General features: G+C 39.9%; 1 protein-coding gene across 3 annotated transcripts in view; it reads right to left on the reverse strand.

The window, feature by feature from the left end:
* The window catches only part of xxylt1 (xyloside xylosyltransferase 1), a 50,372-nt gene that overhangs the window by 13,213 nt on the left and 16,681 nt on the right, over positions 1–20,478 (reverse strand). For all 3 annotated transcript variants that reach the window (XM_088616755.1, XM_088616747.1, XM_088616765.1), the window contains exon 4: positions 16,246–16,378. In XM_088616755.1, coding sequence (XP_088472881.1) covers positions 16,246–16,378 — 133 coding nt within the window. The remainder of the gene's footprint in view (positions 1–16,245; positions 16,379–20,478) is intronic.

Here is a 20,478-nt window from a genome sequence, read left to right on the forward strand (position 1 = left end):
CTTGTGATCTTTGTGGAAAACATGAGCACAAAAACATCTAAGCCTTACATTTCCAGCAAATGATGTTCAAGACAATATTGTATCCAATTAATCTAACAGTTTCCCAGACAATTCCACAGCCTCACACAACTTCAGACCTGATAACAGGCTTTTTTGTTAACTGAAAAAAACAAATAGATCCATCTCAGTTATACAGCACACATACCACCACAACAGGTCCAATTATATGGAAAAGGCACAAACTTAAGGAAACAAAAAGCAAAATGCAATTTAATTTCTTGCAGAATTTTTTTGTGAATCACTCAAGATGTTTTCTGAGTGATTCACTTCTGCTATTTTCTCCATAAATGTCAACGTGCTATTTTAAAGACTTATCCAAGATATCCTGATTGCCAGGATGGGCTCAAGTGATGTAAAAATTAACAATGAACCAAGCAGCAAAGCAATAAGCACTTAAGTGGGTGTAATCCATATAGACCTCACCATCTTCCAAGAGTGAAAAGACTGACTTCTGCTAGGCAGTGCACACAACAAATGGGAAAAAGTCACAAAAAGGAACAACACAAAAATGTGAAGTACAGAAGCTAGGTAAATAGACAAACCCAAGGTTAACACAAAACAGGAAATCAATGAAAATATGGAAATAAATATTCTTACGTTTCAGGTCACTACTTTCATCCCAAAAGGACACACTCTGCCAAGTACTAGCTAACGGCAGCATGAGCTAAAAGTCTACGATCCTTAGCTATACGTATGTAGTATGGAGAGTCACTGAATAAAATATTTGCCATTTTGTTATACAAAATACACAAAAAATGAACCCCTTAAAAGATGCTTAGAGAAAAAGGAGAGTTTTAGTTCCGGATAAGATTCAATTTTTTTTTAACAAAAAAACACAAAGTTTAGGGAAAGCTGCAAAATCCAGCACCCACAGTACTTCCACCTATTGTTCAGCATCACATCAGAACAACTCAAGTTACAATCAGTAAAATTTAAACCCCTGGGCTATCATGTGGCATCTTCATAAGTACAAATTCAATCTGCCAAAAGCAACAGAATACTGTAAATTCCTCCAAGACTTGAAAGCATTGGAAAACAGCCACTTCTTCAGCTAAAGTGTTATATGCTAGTCTGTCATGAATATGAATCTTCAAAATGGCTCAAAGCAAAGGGAGAACACTTCACAATTCAACAGAGACTTCTGCTTCCTTTTTTCCCCAGACATCCTACAGAAACCCATAGTTCTTCTGATTTTTCAAAAGGACCTCTTTAATTTGAAAATCGGAATCGGGACTAGGAAGTGCTCATTGCAGACCACTTTCAATAATAATAAATCCTGACAATTTTCAGACTGACACGACAGCAGGAGTGATAGAGGAATGAGTGGGGCACGAGACCCTGTTGGTGGACTGTTACATTATTTTAACTGAAATGTTACTGCAGCTCCTGTCGATAGAAATATGTACACTTGTATTTCTTATAGCCGATACTCTGCCCCTCCTTCAGAGAGCTTGTGAAGGCATGCTGGCCCATGGTCTTCCTCAGAGACCGCTTCCTCCCCACCTACTGTACTGTCCAGTCTATCAGACCAAGTCCTGGCTTGAAATATGTGACATAACATTAGCATATGATAGGCTGCAGTATTTAAAAAATTAAAGATGTGGCTCTGGCAGGCAAGTCAGACATAACATTTTTTTCTATTATGAATATTTTATTAAGTATACGTGCGTGGCATACATGCACAGACAGTTCTTCAGTTCTGCATAATGCAGCCCATTAGGAGCCAGTAGCAGCACTGAGAAAGATGTAGCAAAACGATGCGGTGCTGGTACAAACTTTGCATATTCTTTTCTCTTTTTTTTTTTTACAGGAGAACACTGATGGGTTTGATTAACATCGAGAAATCCTAGCTAGTTTTTCCATTACCTTTTTTGGTCTTAAAAGGTATAATCTGTTTCAGGGAATAACCTAGGAGAAAATACCATCGATTTGTCTGTCTTTTAATGCAGCTAAATCCTTGCAGCCAAAGCTTATTTCTCATAAGAAATGTATTTGCAACCCTGAAATTCTGGCACCAGGATTAAATTGTGAGTGAGGCAGATGCTATATTGGCAATGGGAATGGCTCAGGATTAAATTGGCCATTTTGACCAAATGACCTCTCTCCAGCTTCTTAAGGTTACAAAGGTATGATGCAACAACAAACTTTTGGAAAAAACCTGTTACTGCAGAAACCACAGGTATGTCATTCAGCATTAGATGCAATAGACCAATAAGCATTAGTAGCCCATTGGTTTGTTAGAACTTAATTAAACTGCATCACAAGAACATCACATAATTTAGCTATGCAGTTGCTACTCTGTTAAAAGTAATCACCTGTTCCCAGCACGCTGAATTTCACTGCTTCCCTCATTTTGTCTAGGAAATAATTAAACCTCATTTCTGGGTTAAAAAAGGCTGCATACTTGAGTCAAAAGTTCCTAGAAGTAAGGTTTTCCTGAATTCTGAAAACATCACAACACTTTTACTAATATGCCCTACATGCACATAAACCCCTGTTGCACGAAATGCAGAGGCTTTAATAAAACCATGACGTGTGCTGTCTGGGATCTAGTTTTTGTTTTTTGGTCATTGAGTTTTCAGCAAAGCCTACACTGTCCTCAAAACGCACGAAAAGTGTTATCTGCCTTAGAGCAAGACTCATGTGGCACTTTTTTTCCTTGCTGTATTAAGGCAGCCTTTTCCTTGGCTCACTTTTGTTAGAATTCAATTCCTAATACAGTGTGAAAGGCACTTTCCCAAAATATTATAGTTCTGCCAGTCGGTCAGTTAGCACCTTCCGGACTGAACCAGGTCTGATTTATTTGACACAGTCTGTCTATCAGTTTGAAGGTAAACCGGTAGAGGAAGCATTTGCAAACTTCACACACTTCATTCTTTTTTGTTTGGCGATTGTAGTGAAAACAAAAATAATTCACATTTCCTAAAGATTTCCAAAAAGTTTTGATTTGTTCCCTGGCAGCTACAACCTCTAACAGCTTTACAAGTGAGACTACTTGCTAGTCTGCAAGATCTTGGAAGATGTCACAATGGGAAACGTTTTAATGATTAAAGTGAGACCAGCAGAACACTGGTCCTGGAACACTGTGTGATTTAGTATGTCCACCACCTGCTCTCCTGCCTCATTTGCATCAGATCTCTTCAAGTTCAAATGATCATGTTGATTGGTGGCAGACTTTTCCAATTCATTTTGATAAGAAACCAGTTTTCATTTTCACTGCAGCTGGTAGTCCTTATTTCATTGCTTCCAGCCCTAACAAATTTTAATTAATTAACCGATTAACATCTGAATGCTGTGGCAAGAAGTGGCAAAAGGCAATGGGACGACTTTTCAACTCCAACAACAGTATCCACTGCCAAAAAAATCACAAAGCTGCATTCCTTCTCCACTCATTTCAAAACAATCAGCCTGCACTTTGTGGCGTCATAGCGGCAGTAGATCAGCCTGAAATATAACCATACTTAAACAGCGAGGACAGTGTGCAACAAAGAACAGAGCACCTGTCAATTTAAGGTACGCATATTCTCAATCTGCAAAAGAAGAAACAAAAGCAAAGGATCCATAATATTTACTGATATTTTCATAAAGGAACTCCTGACAGCAAGAAAGACGTCATATCTACATTTCACAACAGACAGTTGTGGAACGTTTAATCCTCTCTCATCCAAAGCAGATGTTTTTAGCCATTAAAAACACCTGGCCCAACTGATGAAACATACAGTAAATGACGTACAGGATCCTCAAACATGTTACCTGCTAATGGTCCGTAACACAGTATATTAGTGCTTTCCCCGTCCATAGAAGATGACAGATCCAAGTGGAACTCAAAACATGCCTAAAGACTGACAACAGTCTGCATTCCTAAGCACTGTGCACTTCAGCGTTACCTGGAAACAGCACTGCTTCAATAATCTCGTTGTTTTTTTCCAAAACTGACAAGGCATAACACTGCCAGGGAGAAAGAACCCAGAACAGGCAGTCTTTCCTGTAGCTTTGATGGTATATTTTTTAAGCCTCAAGTCATATACATTAATCTAAAATCTCTTTGAATCCTTCTTCAATCAAGACAAAAAAAAAAAGCTACTGAAAAGCCAAGAATGTGGTTTCTATACTTAAAAGCAACAACTCATGAAAATCACACACAGTTCAAATAATTAAAAAAACACCAATTAGCAATAATATAATAATTATATTGTATTTCTCTATATATATATATACACACAAACTTTCCATGATCAGGTTTGTCATGTTGAATATGAATTTAAGGTAAAACTACCAAAAAACATTTGAAATAATTCAATGAAATACTAACATAAGGCCTTTAAGCCTTTCTGGCACATTTGTTATTTAGTAATTAATTGATCTAAGGATCTTGCCCAGCTGTTTCTTAAAAAAACAGCTAAGGTATCAGCTTCAACAGCATTCCCAACTCCCACAACCCTTTGTATAAAAAAGGGCCTCCCGTTCTTGGTTTTTATATGCACATCCATGCAATTTTAACTGCTCATTCAAGAGGTGGACTTTCAGGGCCTTTGAGGATTTTCTGCTCTTGTACAAGGTCCCATCACAGTCAAACTCTGAAGACTGTAGCTGGGGACGACTGGAAGTACAGGCAAGCATACAGAACAGACACACCACCTGCACAGCTGCCCCGACACATGCAGCCTCACCGCCTCCGTCGATCAGCAGTGACGGCACAGAACTTCAACGTGCTTCTGGAGGTTACAGAGTATTGTCATCTTCGGAAACCCTACTACTAAAACAATTTCAGCACTTGATGATCTTTTTTCTCTTTTTGGACAGGCCAAGAAGATGCATTCAATCTCAAGGTAGTAGTAAGTATAATAAGCCACAGCAATGATTTGTGTACGTCGATATTTATACAGTTTTCCTGAAAGTGAACGAAAATTAAGAGTTATGGCCACCTTAGGGTGTTCTAGCACTATGGGAATCTTAGCAGTACTGGGGTTCAGGTTTTAACAAGCCCTCAGTAGTTTATGGACAACCTACAAACTCAACAAAAGCCAGGAAAAGAACAAGACTATGGATGTTTTTCAGTAACAAGTAGAATAAAACAAAAAAACAGTTTGACGTTGACAGAACAGCCATTCAAATTGGTTTTCGTGGTTGTAGAAAAGAAATTAATAAAAAGCGGGGCCTGTAATCTGACCCGTTTTCACCCTGTCCTCGGTTGCATGTGAATGTTAAATTCACCTCAAGAACAGAAAAGATTTAATTTTCTCCACATGCACTGAGTGTTTTCTAAAATATAGCAACTCTGCCCACAGCCACATGACCATCATACAAACTACTCCAGGGATCGCTGCGAGATAAAGTAAGACTGGCAATTTTCTTTTTAGTTTAATGACAGCTCAGTGGGTATCTTCAAAAGACGTGCCAGAAACTCCAAAAGATTTTAGAATTTTAATGTGGAGGAAATTTGAACTGACCCCCCGCTATTACCCTTGCGACCAGTTTTCTGCATCGCCTCCGCTATCTAATGATCAATTTATTTCCATTGCCCATAATTATTTAAATAGCCTCCACTGTCCTGATTTGTTAAAGCTATCTAAATATTACAGTGGAGAAACAACTTCATTTTATAAAGTACTTTGTGCAACTGATTTTGTGCTAGAATTTCGGAAAGGTGGACAACTCCATTTAATATACTGTATACTGTAGGGTTCATGCCCATTTACAAGTATTTTTTAGCTTAAAATTAAAGTTTTATTTCTGAACTGTAGAGGCTTACGAATATGCAGTGCACTTTCTCTGATATTGAATAATAGGCTTATCTAGCCCAGCTTGCACCCAAAACAGTGTCCTACAACCACTCCCTAGTCCATCTGCTAAGGATTGTGTGCACTGTGCAGCAAACAGGCTACCACAGGTGTGCAGATCACTCTTCACAGAGGACTGCTTCATTCCAGCTCTGGCACCATCAGAGCTCAGCCATGCCCCCACCAGTTAGCACAAAAGTCGAGGGTCCAGAAGCCTTAGCTATCAACTGGCCCAAAAGCCAGGATCATGTGTCAGGAAGAGAAAAATAGTCCGTTAGTCTATTAATCCACCATATCCTGGAAAAGTGTCTGACCAGAGACACAGAATGGACCATCACCAGTCTCTTCTACCGGAGCCCATCCACAATGACCACTGGTAATTCTGAGAGGTAACTTCTTTGATCCGTCAGAATTCATAGGCCTTGTGTGTCCACTGGCCTTGAACTAGTTCTGTTACAAGACACAGATAGCATTGGATATAACACATTTGGGGAAATTTCCAAAGGAATTTCTAACACAGAAATGTCAACAGGCTTGTCTATGCAGGTTTTGTTTTTTCTTATCCCCTTAGCAACAACATCTTGGGCAATGCAAATTTGTGAAGCTGAACAAAGTATCCTTTAATATAATGAAGTAGCTGGCAGACACTTGAATTAAATGGTTTAACCCTACATGAGAGTGCTCTAAACAGTATATTTCCATTTGTAAAACGAAATATTTTTTTAAACTCTTCACCTTTTATAAACAGCCGATGCCCAAATTATATTAACAAGTTAAATGCCAATGGATGGGTACAAGAAAGATTAGATATAATTTTGTGCCAAATGGTTACACAAACTAGTTCAGATTCTTTCTCCTTCAGATTGTAGCTTATTTACAAATTCACATGAAACTACTAATACAAATTACTCGCTCAATCACTGAAAGTCAATCAATAGATCTTGGGTGACACCTTGGAAAACAATTCACACGTCCCCTGGGTTTATACATACACAAATTTTAAAGAGCAGGACAGGGTATTAAAGCATCATACTGCTTTAAAATGGGGCGACATTTTAAAAGTAATACTTTGCAAAAGCACAGTACCAGCATCGAATCTTCTGTTTGTAACATTGTTCTTGAATTAGGCCTCCATGGGGCCAGAGCTGCACTCAATTTTTGTTCTGAGAATGGGACTTTTTCCCTGCTCGATTTAAATGTATGTTTTATCTTCTCTGTTCAGCACAGAGGGAATATAATGTGTCAGAACTGTTTCTCTGAGACAGCCAGCATGCAATGCGTCTCCTCAGAGCACTTAACAATTGGCATGTACGTGACTCAAACAGGCTGCAAAGCATTTACAATAAAATACTCACAGAACATAACACATGGTGGCCTAGATTTGCTTTTTTGTTTTGACTAATGGGACTCATTTCAACAGTAAAGCAAATTATCCGACTACGACAACACCTGTGAGAAAGTTGTAATTATGCTTTTTATGGATTTATTTCCTCTTTGAAAGATATTTTGTATAGAATGATTATAATTGTATACAAAACATCATTAAACTAGAAAGTAATACTGAGGCAGGTGGAAAGTTTTGGAAAGGAGGAAAGCAGAAATCAATGTTGTGCTTCTGCCTGTTTTAGAAGCATACGCTGGAAATTCAACCAAATTAGCAGGACAGGAAGCAACAGTGTTTATCTTGAATGCATAAATATTACAAAGATTTGGAGGAAATGAAATGGCAATATAGACAGAGGACCGTGTAGGTACAAATATAACTTAAAGTAGTTATGACAGTCATCGAACCCTCACCGAACCTGCAGAATGTGAACAATAAAACTAGTCATAAAATGTCCAGAAGGAACAGTAATAAAAATAACACGAGGGTCCAAAGTCAATTGGAAAAGCTGACACATTGTAGATCAGACATCAGTATTCACCAATGAAAAAATGCACAACTGCCTTTTAATTTTCACCCTTTAACTAAATATGTTAATTGGAAACAAAGTCCTAACTATCACGATCTAAAGAGTACCTGATTGCACAGCTGAGCACAACCTGCAGCAATGTCAGGGAAGTACTTTGCTCAACAACATAACAGCAGCAACCCACCCAAGATCTGAACCCATACGCCTGTAAGTTTGTAACTTCTTCGTTGTTATTCGGCCCATCAAGCTCATTTGGATTAAGTATCTAATTGATACAAACACCAATTAGCTACAAAAATATTTTTTGCTGAAAAGAAACGCAATGAATATTGAATCTCTGCTTCTGTTCCAAGAGTAAGTGTTACTGTATTGACACCATTAATGTATTAAAAGATAACAGTCGCACAAAACCGCCCCAGAAAACAGATCTGGCCAATATTAATCAATGTAGATTTCACTTCCTACTTATCCCAACAGAATCCTTGTTGAGCTGAGTGCAGCAGTGTTTACTGTCTAAACAGACTTTTACCACAAAGACCCAACACTGTCTGTACAAAAGCAAAAAGATTTCAGTCTCAGAAACCAGGCTCACTCCGAGAGAGCACTGGATGAAGGGAGTACCCCCCACTTTGTTGCCCAACAGGCCTGTGAACGCAGGATGTTTAATCCATCTTCCTGCGAATAACGTAAAAAAGCTTGAAAAGATTGAAACTGCCCAGTGTGTTTGCAGTCTTATCAAGTAACAGCATTGGCGGGGATTCCAGAGAGCTCTGGCTCAGTGCCTTGCTCGGGCTTATGCCAGACCAACTGCGACAAAAAGCACAATCGGGTAATCCAATTCGGCACATGACAACAGTCAGGGACGGACCTCGGTAGTCTTTACTTCCCCGTTGCAGACGCTGTTTAAAGGATGGCTGCTGTTCGTTATCTGCTCCGCTGCTTCACAAACACAGAAAGGCATGGAAGATCCGCATTGGCAGGACCTGGCTTTCCCAACAGCACATGACAGAGCTGCTCCACTGCCATCACCAGTAGATAGGATGTGGAGTGGACCACAAACTAGGAGACCCACAGGTGGGTACATGCATGGCACACTGAAGGGACATGCACACCAGAGAAGCCTTCACCCAGATTTAGGTTCAAAACTATTTGCAGGCACTAATACCACTTTGACAGGGTTGATTGGCAGCCATGTCCTCAGAGAAAAAAGAATGACTTGTAACTTGGTATTAATGTATTTGAATCTATATCTGGACAGGGTATTTATTTTTATACGTATCTGGTAGGCAGCTATTTGAAAACAACTCACTTCTGTTGCTCCAGATGAAGGTATTCAAAAACAGCCTCCATTTAATGAGTTGAAAGGATTATAATATAATTGTAATGACAAGAGCTTCTAATACAAAGAAAAATCAATGCACCAACTCTTCCTAACCTATCATTTTAAATCCACCTGGATGAAAACACTTGGAAACAAGTACATTCATTCTGCACAGGTGGATGGCCAATTGATTAAGAGCTGAACATATGCAAACACAGGATATAAAATAATAATAGGTTACTTCCCTTTAGAACATGTGAAGGTGTAAAAGTGTTTGCCTGATGGTACTTATAATTACTGAACAGTACTAAATTACCTGATATTAACAAAGCTATAAAGACTAATTAGAATCACCACTTTTCAGCACACAACTTAACTGAACTTGCATAAACCGTGGGTGACCCAGACAGAATACAACATGTACAAAAAGAACACTCCAATTGTTCAACTGGAAAAGCCAAAGAAAAATCAGAATTGGGACAAGATTTACTACAACATAATACTACAGCTCTTTGATTTACTAGGTTAAGCTGCCCTACTGCCAGTTAATTCCTCCTCTTTCGAGACGCCTTTCATTTCACAACAAGGTGGCTTTAGGGTGTCCAGCCATCAAGAAAAAAAAACAATTTCCCAAGTAAAGTCAAGTTATCGTACAAAGTTCAGAATGCGGCAGTGTCTGATACTAGAACAGCTGAGAATCTTACACAGCTTGATTGTTTGTATTGGAAAGCCAGTTGTGTCAGCACAGTGACCAAGAAAGTTTAATAGTCAGAAATCTCCCAAAGTCTTGTGAAATTCCTTCCTCAGCTTTTCTTTCAGAGAAACGGGACTTCAAAAGCATCCATCCATCAGTTACCAGGAAGCTGCTTGCCCATGGTAAGGGTTATGGCAACCCAGAGTCTATTCCGGAAGCTCAGAGCACAAAGTGGGATTCAGAGGAGATGAATGTTGTCACCGTGGACATGAGTTCATCACATGGGCACCAAAATCTGGGTTGTAGCAGTGCTAGCCATCATGACAAACCAAACAGATCAAAGAAACTGAACTTCCACATTTGGCACACTGAGTCATTTCATTTTTAAATTTGTCCCTTTCCACAAACCGAGATACCTTTGGGAAAATGGGGAAAAAAAACGAGAATATCTCGCTTGAGTTCTTTTAACCTGCTGATTTCATCTTAAAAGGTTACTGTTAAATATAACCCTTAAATATAAAAACACACAACCCTTGAGGCACTACCTGAAGTTAATGAACTGAAATTTACAGCTACAGCGTAAACGCACTGAGTTATCATATACAAAAAGCTCATTATTTATAATAACATTGCAGAAGCTATCAGATCCACTATGTGTTTTGCTCCTAATAAAGTTCATTTCCATCTCATTCTTTCAAGAAAGCTAGACTACTTGTCACAACCCAGAAGGACAACGCTTTAACACTTCTTTGCGATGCAAAGCTTCTGTAGCCAATATTGGCTGTTGCATTTAACAACTGTAAATCTGACTTTAAGCATATCTTGTATTGGTGAAGAAGTATTAGGGGGATGAGAGAGAATCATCATATGAGAGAGAGCACACACACTGTATGTGACATAAAAAAATGTGATAATTTAATTAAAAACAATATCTTGCAAATGTTAAGCAGCACAGCACTTCTGTAGGAGGAAAAAAAGGTATCTGCAATCACGAAATGCAACGAAGCAAACAGCTCCCCATAGCCCTGTCCCTACAGCCAAAAAAGGAGAATAACTTTTTTTCAAATACATTTTTCCACATTGAAGACAGGCCAAAGAAACAAAATGTGACAGGAAACCAACCAGCCGTGAAAAACGAATTGTTTCATTTTAACCCCGTCTAAGCTACCTACACATCTTCCTGGAGACACACAGTACACAGACATGAAGGCAAGCACTGGCTGGCATCTATACATAAACATAACGGCGCACCAAGCTTCACCCCGGCCTGTGGGAGCAAACAGAAAATCAAATAAGGCTTTTTAATCAGCAATACATGTAGGTCAAACATGTTTACCAGTTGTTTTGAAACATAGCTACTTAAAGCAAATCAGCTTGACTCAGAAAGTAGGAAATGAGAATTTTCTGACGTCATGCCGCATGGCAGGTCCGCTCTGGGCCACGACGATTCTAATTGGCCACGCAGGACGCAAACTTGAAAACAGCTGGACATCAATTTCCGCAAATCACACTGACCATCCACCCAGAAATAAGCCCCATTTATATTCTGCGCATAACACAATGTCCTTTCCTGGTAAATAAGAAAAAAAGGGATGTGAAAAGTAGATGAGTAAAAAAATGCTCAGTTCTCATCTCAAGAATATAAAATGTGAATAAAAGCAGGATGCACTTTACATAAAGAGCTTTAGGTATCGGCAACTAAACACAATACTGAGGTACGTTCCCTTGGAGACATCAGAGAAATTGGATAATTTAATTGGACTAGTAAGGTAACCACATCAGCACAAGGATTGGGAAGAACAATCTTAATGTTGATGGTAAATCTTGTAAAGTGTGCAATTGTCTTGAAAACTACAGCGATGTGTAATTAAATTAGTAAACCTAAAACCTACCAAATAAACGAAAAGTCAAAATGTTAAGGCAAACTCAAAATATGAGTAATGAAAAAGAAGACCCGAAAGGAGAAGCATACATTATGCTTACTCTGCATTCCTTCCCACTAAGTTGATCCCAGATCATATCACATTCATGCGCCCTGCAAGAACAGGGCTTGCAAATACACTGCTGGAATTTCTGGGGGCTGATTACATTGGCTTCGTCTCTATACCACATGGCAGTATAGCTGAGTAGAAATGCACAGTGTTTGTCTTGGCAGTCTAAACTGGATCCTACCAAGAAGCAGTTGTGTACAGACAGGCCATTTTTATACAGTGATTCTCATCACTGTATACGATCCAAATATTGTCACGAAAAAAGAGAAAGTAATATTCCTTCACCTTCCAGACTGAATACTATTAAAATGCTTCTCTTGAGCAGAATTTCAAGGCTGAAGGCTGTACATCATTAATCAGACAACCATTAACAGCAGTTATCTTGAAAGGTTTTATTGTGTATTTTAGACCTTAAAATTAAGAAGAATATTGATTGAGAAGCCCTAAGAAAAAATGAAATGTCATTAACACCTAAGAACTAAATATTACTATATATAAAGACAACTTCAGAAGGTTATAAATTGCTGTGTAAAAGACAAACAAAGAGACAAACGAATTCATGCTGTATACAGCAGGTCACCCAATTAATCTACTACTGCACAAGTGCCAATAGCTACAATACACAGCAGATCAAGTGAAAATTTACTTCATCTATTGAATGAAGGATGAACCTTACATAAGATAGCTGGTGCAAGCTTAGGGTCAGTTTTGGCCCAGGACAATCTTAACATTACAAAGATGTTTAATCATAGATCTGACACCTCCTACACCAGGCTGGGACAGGCAGAGGGAAGAGAGCCATCTACTGGTCTCCCATCATCACTAACAGTTGCGTTCCTTAGAGATATGCCAACACTGACCAGACCCAGCATTCCTTAGTTTTTATAGTCTGCCGATGACAGGCTGGAAGGTAGTAATTCACTGATCAAGATAACCTCATGTGAATTTTCAAAACTGATGAGCATTTTGTATTTAAATCAGCAAGACAATCTTCATTAATAATTCTGCCAAACAAATCTTATTTTAATTGTCTGTTGAGTTCTCTTGTTTAATGTGACAGCTAAAGTTCAGAGGAACTAAAAATAAACACAGGAAAACAGCACAAATGACTCTCAACCAAAATATTTGACTTCAATGCCAATCAATGATTTAAATCACCTAGAGTGTAGAAAATCCCTATTTATGGCCCCTAACCTGGACAGTCATGTTTTTTATGCTTAATACAGAACTAAATACTGCAATGAGTCAAGGTTTTAATTTATTTGCACCGCTTTGCTAATACATTTATGTGCTGAGCTCCGCTACTCTTCTCGTGAAGTAGCCGATACCCAATATATTTTCTTGTAACTTCACCAGCCATTAAACCACAACATAGCTGCACCTGTTTCAAAATCCTGCAGCTGACATGGCACACACTGTTTACTTCGTATGGTATGATGTGCTGCACAGGAGGAATGGAAGATCATCAGTGGTTGCACACCTTGGCAAGCATTTAATAATAAAGTACTGAAACCAGACCGAAGGCAACGCCTTAAAAACATTCTTTACATTTCTTAGCTCTCTGAGCTCAAGGATTCTATCTGGCTTTTTGAGGGGTTTGTGCGTGCAGGAAACGGCTCACTCAAGCCCTGACCTTGAGTTGGCTGAATCCCATGGCTGGAAGGAGCCCGACAGTGACAGCGGGGGGAGTCCGGAAATATTATCTCTGCTTCTGTGTCTGCAGCTCCATCTAGTGAATGGACATAACGCTGTCCCCGTTCTAGATCACAAAGGGAATTGTTTTGTCCAACGGGGCATTGTTTCTGGCAAGAGTAAACAACCTGCAGGATAAGACATCCAGGCCAGTCAAAATATTATTGACAAGAACTAGGCCTGGATCTTTATCCATTCTAAAAAACAAGAGCAAAAACAAGGACTAGACCAAGAGGAGAAAAACAAAGGATCATTCTTCCCACACTAGGATTTTACTCAATAATAAGAGCAATTCTGTATAAGCAATTCCTATTCAATGATGTAGCCTCAGCCACCTTGAGACACAACACAAATTGTATATATTTCAACTCTTAAATATTAAATAAAGTTTATATAAGAGTAATTCAAATTAAGCATTGCATGAATTGTCCTTTCAGATCAAGATTCAGCTGATGTGCACATTTAATTCCAGTACCTGCACAAGTTCCCTGAAATTCAGCTCGAGTGCATGGCCCTCCCAACCACATCAGTAAAACTAGAGCTTTAAAGTCAGCCTGTCCCACACCTCCAAATACTGCTGGTTTCAACACACAACTGGAAACATTCTGCGTGGGCTTTGTCAGCCGAGAGCAACAACAGGCTGGAAATAGGTATTGTCCTCCACAAGTCAGCCAGAACAATGAGGCCAAGGGTATCCTGTTGTTGCTGCCCAAACGCCATGACCTTCAGGATATGAAACCGCACCGAGAGCCGTTTCCTGACTTGTTCCTTTTCTAGTCAGGGTTTGAAGCTAAAAAGAGAAACGGGAGATTCAACACAGACAGGTCTGCCAGATCACAGGTCCCCCCCCTCTCGGGCTGCTGACAGCTGCTTGCGTTCACTGTGACGGTGGAAGAATCTGTTTGAGTGCACCAGGGAAACCTGCAGCTCTGCACCTCCCTGTCACTCCAGCGACCATTGTGTGCGTCTTTTTCGGAAAGAAGTCCTAAGGGCCACTTTGCTCCTAGCTGTTATGGGAGCCACTCGACAAAACATAATAGTCTCAGACAAAAACTGAGGGATGGCAGGGGGAACTGCTCAAGCTACAGCTTTGTCACTCTGGTGGTGCTTTTTCCCAAGACGTGCACAACTGAGATCAGTCTTCCTCTGGCTCCTGCTGTTTTTCCTAATAAATTGCCAGCTGGTGTCTGCACACCTGTAAACCTAGTAGCACAGCTGTATCTGGTAAACACACATCGTGCGTAGAAAGTAACTTCTGTAACTCAAACCTATGAGGTTTTTTTCCATTGTAAAAATGATTACTGTCCTGACAGCAATGAAGAAAATGCAACATTTACAGCAGATGGGACAGGATGGGTCATCCCAGGTCTGGGTTGTATGCATGGATCCTGCTGGCCTTGGTGTTCAGATGGCACTAGAGTAATCTGATCCATCCCACAATCAGCTCCACTGGGATGCTGCCCCCTCTCTTCACTGGCATGGGTGGGGAAAAGGACAAGGCCCATTCCCTGGCCCCTGGGGTGCTCTCACTGTCTCTTTAAACGAAGAGAGCTTGACATGTTTTAGCTTTTTCTGTCACCTTATAGCGTCTCTTTCGCCAATTCGGTTGAGTAAAATTAACGAGCTGGAGCCGTCACCAGCCTGGAACTGCTGGAGTCTTCTTCTCCAACAACTCTCACTCCAGCAGCTGCTTTTAATGCCACCTTTAATGACCAGGGCACCTGCCAGCCAGAGTGCAGGCTCTACATCGGGTATTCTGTACAGAGCATACCCCAGTGTAAATTCGCAGGAAATCTCAGATTGTGACCGACAGAAGATGTTCTTAGGGGATCTTAATGGCCTTTCCAGGCTTCTTCTCCGCTGCCTTGAAGCACCAACGACTTTCTATTTGCCTTGTTTTTTTTCCTCGTTCTCCAGCCGAGCCCAGAAATGAGAACATTTCATGAGCCAATCCCATGAGTACCACAGAAAACAATAATTACAATGATCACGGGCATCATCATCATTTTATCGTGGTTAAGGATGCACAAAACAACTTCATTGCCCCCTCAGCTCACCTACACAGAGCTCCCACAGGGAAAAGAAGTTGAAAGAGTAATCTGAATACCTCCTTTCGTTGCTATAAAATGTGTGCCAGTCTGGTCTGACTGTGGAACATGGAACATGGCATGTGTACAGCTTCATCAGGAGTATTAATAGATCTATGAGATACAGGACAAACTGATTCTGTGCTCAGAAGAGCAGTTAACACAAACACAGAACAGAAAAAAAACTAAATCCCTAATGATAGCACTTAGCACAGGTACAATCTTCTGCAGGAGAAACCACACCAAAATCATTTAAACACTCAAAACCATTTAGATTAAACTGAAATAGTGAAAACGTGTTCTTTTTCACACTGGGTATATTAAGACTGTAATGTAGCAATAAAGAAGAGACAAACAATTTTATACAGTGCCTTCCAGAGGGTGGAAGAACCTACAAGACAGTTCCTTGAGTTAACTAGCAGTCTATAAAAAAAAGCAAAAGGGGGGGAGATTTTAATTACGGTGCTTTTCAAGGTGAGCTAAAATAAAAGCAATGAAGTCCACTTGCTGGGTTGTGTGCTAAGGACTGCCTATTCTAATGAAATACCGCTCAGAAATATATAACCCTATATATAATTACATACATCTGTCTAGATCATGACAAGTATATATACTGTAAACATCACCCTATACACCTTTCAAAAGATCTCCACTGTTATGATCAGGATAAAGGTAATAAAAATGAACTGATCTGCAGTGTTGGGTACCTGTAAACTGGCTGCATCTCCCTGGCAATGCCAATGACCGCCCCAGCAGGGAAACGGGTGAACTCCTGGAACAGCTCCCTGATGTTGCTCCTGTATTTGAGATCCAGGTCCAGCTGTACAATCCGCTTCAGATCTGATGGGAGACAGCAGGGATTAGAAAACGACCAGCCTGGTGCAAAACCACAAATACACAGCATTGGATAGCTGACACTCTTGTCGTCTTGCAATGTGATAAAAGGATTTGGCTGGAAACACAAACACATCATTGCTTTTACTTTCATCCCGCTGTGATATTCAAGCACTTGTTTTCTTTCATCTGTAATTTTAATCTTCCCAGTCTGAAACACTTAGTGTTCACAAGGCATATTTGGCTGCTGATGAGTGGGATGATTAAGCTAAGCAATGGGTAAATGCGGCTGTTGGAAACCAGCTCTAGCTGTTTCAGTTACATTCCTGATTTCTAAATACTAACATGGCACTAACGGTGTGTTGTTTTTAATGACACCCTCATACAGGTTCGTCTTTAAACAAGGCAATTGCCTAATCATTGTTGGTGAAAGTGGTTCAACATGAAGCAACAGATTCAATAGCCCTTGAATGTTTTTGAGGTAACTGGGTATCAGTAAAAGAATGAGTTTCAACACTGGTGCCTCCACCTGTGTCAGTGGTGGGAACATGCATCATATGGATTCAACACATTTGTTATGACAACTTGGAGAAAAGAAAATCCCTGAGGCCGTCTGCGGTCTTGGGTTCTTGCACAGCCTCATGGGAAATGTGGCATCACACACATTTTTATACACTGTAGAACGCTGCCTTCTTATCCACAACTCGGCTCCCCAACACTGCCTGTAGCATCTATTTCCAGTACACTATCTTTGTATACCATAATGGATCAAATATTTATTTTAATATTGGATGGTGAAAGTCAGCAAGTGCCAAAAACATGTCCAAATTTAACTTTCTATTTAGCCATCATAACCTTTTGATAAACAAACCTTGATAGCCCAACTTGCTTAGTTAGAGGTAAGACTAAGGTTAACCACAACTTCGAATAATTTAATATGTAGTAGGTTTTTTTCAACCCAGTGCAAAGTTAATCTATCCACCTGCAAAGTACTGAACCAACAGCAAGACTGAAAAAAATGTTTATCTAGTCAAAATAACACACTTAAAGATCCTGTGTTATTTATAGATCTGCCCATAGGATTATTCTGCACATCCCCTTTCATTACAAACACGGTAAAAACAACGAATAAACAAGTTCAATTTTTCATGTGCAACTGCTGACCAATGGTCTCTAATCTCACATTGAACAATTGCCGTTAGCAAAGAAAACCAGTTGAGTGACCCCTTCATGGCAGAACCTTGCCTTTGGTATAACTGGGCAGATATACTCTATATTCAGTTCACAACACTAAGAACGGGTGTGTTACAGTGCTGGATATGCAGTAACCGATTATAGGGTGTTTACAGCATAGGCCAGCCGAGTTCTGCAATTTAAAAAGGCGCATGGCAGGACCTGTGTTCCCATCCCGAGGCCGGTTAGGATTCCACGCGTTACTGTGCCAACATACGGCCTCTGTCTGAAACTGTTGGGGAAATGAGGTGACTGCCCAGCCCAAAATAAAAAGGCAGTGAGGCCTGCATGCAGAAACCTGTTCGCTTCATGCCCTCTGCAGCTGATGTGGGTTTTCCTACTCTCTCAGAATAGGAAAGGCCATCCAATCTAACCTGATTTACCCAAGCACACAGCCGGCCAGCTGGAAAAAAAATGGAACAGGATATCCTGAAAGTGAACATCATCTATGGTTATCTCAAACATACCAATATGGGGAAGTTGTGCAGTGGATTCTGTCTGCAAAGAGAAACAATGGAACGGTTTCAAAGAAAAAAAAAATATCTGAATAAAATAATACAGAAACTGCAGAGCATTTGAACAGGAACTTTTGTGTCGCTTTTGGCTCAGCTCAGAGAACAATAGAAAGAAATGAGTTTGGACATCTTGAGATATAAAAGCTTGTGCGTTCAACAGGCTGGCTTAAACAACTGTGTATAGTTTTCTCTCTATTACTTTACAGTCATTGTTTTTAAACTGCAAAAACCAAAGAGTTAAAAACTCTTGCATGTTCTAGAAAAAAAAACAAGGAAAATGACTACGAGGAAACCCGCAGTGGAAAAGTGATGTAGGTCACCAACATTTTTGCCCATGGCAAATATCCCAGAATAAAGGAAACCAGACTGTAATGCTTGCTGAGCTGTTCTATAAAGAACAGTGATGGAGCACTAACACGCGCGCTAACAGCTACAGGCAGCCTTAATTGGCCAAGACAAACAAGTCAGTGTATGTGAGAGAGAGATAACTCGGTTAAGAAGCCACACACTTGTACTCAGCCTACAGCAACACTTAGGTTGTTTATGGAGAATGTCACGGGTAGGTACCAAATAAGAATTTTAGTTTTTTCACTATCATGCGTAAGAACAACATGCATCATTAGTGAGGATCACCACCACCTAATCCACTTACTGTAGATCAGGATTGCCTAGTCATCAGAAATCACAATGTTACAAAACTGTCAACTCAAACATTTTGAATTCATAGGTCTATATTTAATGCGTATTTCCTCTTCAACATCCCTCAGAAGAAACTGCCATTGTTTCACTTTGATGTCTGAACTCCCTTGCAGTTCTCAAACTTTTCTGGTTTAGTCCTGAAGAACAGAGAGAACACTTGCCATCTTTCATTCTTGAAATGAAGATGCACTCATCTAGAAGATCAAATTCCAAATCTCTGATTAACCAACCTATATAATGTTGTATAGCTCTGGATCCGTCAGATACAGTATGTTAGACAAAGAATCTGAAAAACACAAGGCAGACTCGCAGGGCACACACAGACAAACATGTACACATTCAGACCAGGGCAAACATTGGAAGAACATACAAATTCCATGCAGATGGGACCCCAGGTGCAGAAATAAACCCAGGCACTGGTACCTCTATGCTACCCTGCTACATGTTAATATATATTCTTAATAGGCCCGTTTAAAGGTGGATAGAGCAAAAAATGCAAAATGCCCACATTATACATGACAGATCAGTTCATTTTTAAATTACATTTTCTACCTCATACACATTTTAGAAAACAAACGCAAAATGCACAGTTCTGGGGCATTTGTATTGTAAACCCCTTATATAGGGCATGAAATAGAGCAAAATGTACCTTGGAAATAATATGTACATCTCAAGAGTTATCCATGTATAAAAGAAAATATAAAGATATCCACAAAACAGCTTTTCCCTTTCTATAGTCTACCCTATATCTTGAGTATCATTGCTGTCAAATTCAAATCTCCAATAAAGTACTGCATTGCAAAAGCATTAGCAAAGATGACAATTTTCTGAAATGTACCTGAAACCTGCTTTCTATATAATGGAACCTGCTTTTCTCGTTCAGCCAATTGTACCATATGAATCTGCACTTCAGAGAAGCCATTCTTCTGCCCCTTGTTGTGTTCAGTGCCTTGGCTCCAGGGTCCTTCCAGAATTACTGAGCCTTGAAATGTCATTGACAAGCAGTCGACTTTTCAAACAGACAAAAACATCCTGTAAAAAACTGGACTTCAGCTGCTTAAATAAACACGCGCTGTACAATTATACCTGTTTAAAAAAAAAGAGTCAGCAGGTGTAATTGCAGGTTAATTCTCTGAAGCACAATGCCTCTTAGTGTACCAAGAAAGATGAAAACTGCAACCTGGTAGTGTTAATTAAAAAGCATCAATACCGTGAGATGAAGCCAGAACAGCAGGAACAAGTAAGTGGCTGGTTTTCACCTTAAGAGAAAGCTCTTCTTTATAACCAATTGTTAGATAAGTGCCCAATTCACAGTTACCAGTGGTTATTAGTACTGCGCCCCTGACATTTTCATTTATACTGTGGATACTTTGACTAAGCTACTGGCTTTCACTCAATTACTGAATTTAGAGAATAGATGAATGCCATACATTTCTCACAGAAAAGCTGTATTGTGTGGCTAGGAGGCAGAATTCCCCAGTTTTCCCATTCTCACAATTTATGGAGAGCACTACACTCTGGCCTCTGCACCTGCCCGTGCACTCCTACCAACAGTAGCAGGTCAGAAGCCAAAGGCCAGGGAAAACGCCAAGTTGGACAAATGTAGAGCAGGAAAAGCTCGATGGATGGAGCAAGCCCCACAGGGCAGAACGTGGAAAT

This window comes from Lepisosteus platostomus, chromosome 2, assembly GCF_059453375.1.
Source record: "Lepisosteus platostomus isolate fLepPlt1 chromosome 2, fLepPlt1.hap1, whole genome shotgun sequence".
Classification (NCBI taxonomy): Eukaryota; Metazoa; Chordata; class Actinopteri; order Semionotiformes; family Lepisosteidae; genus Lepisosteus; species Lepisosteus platostomus.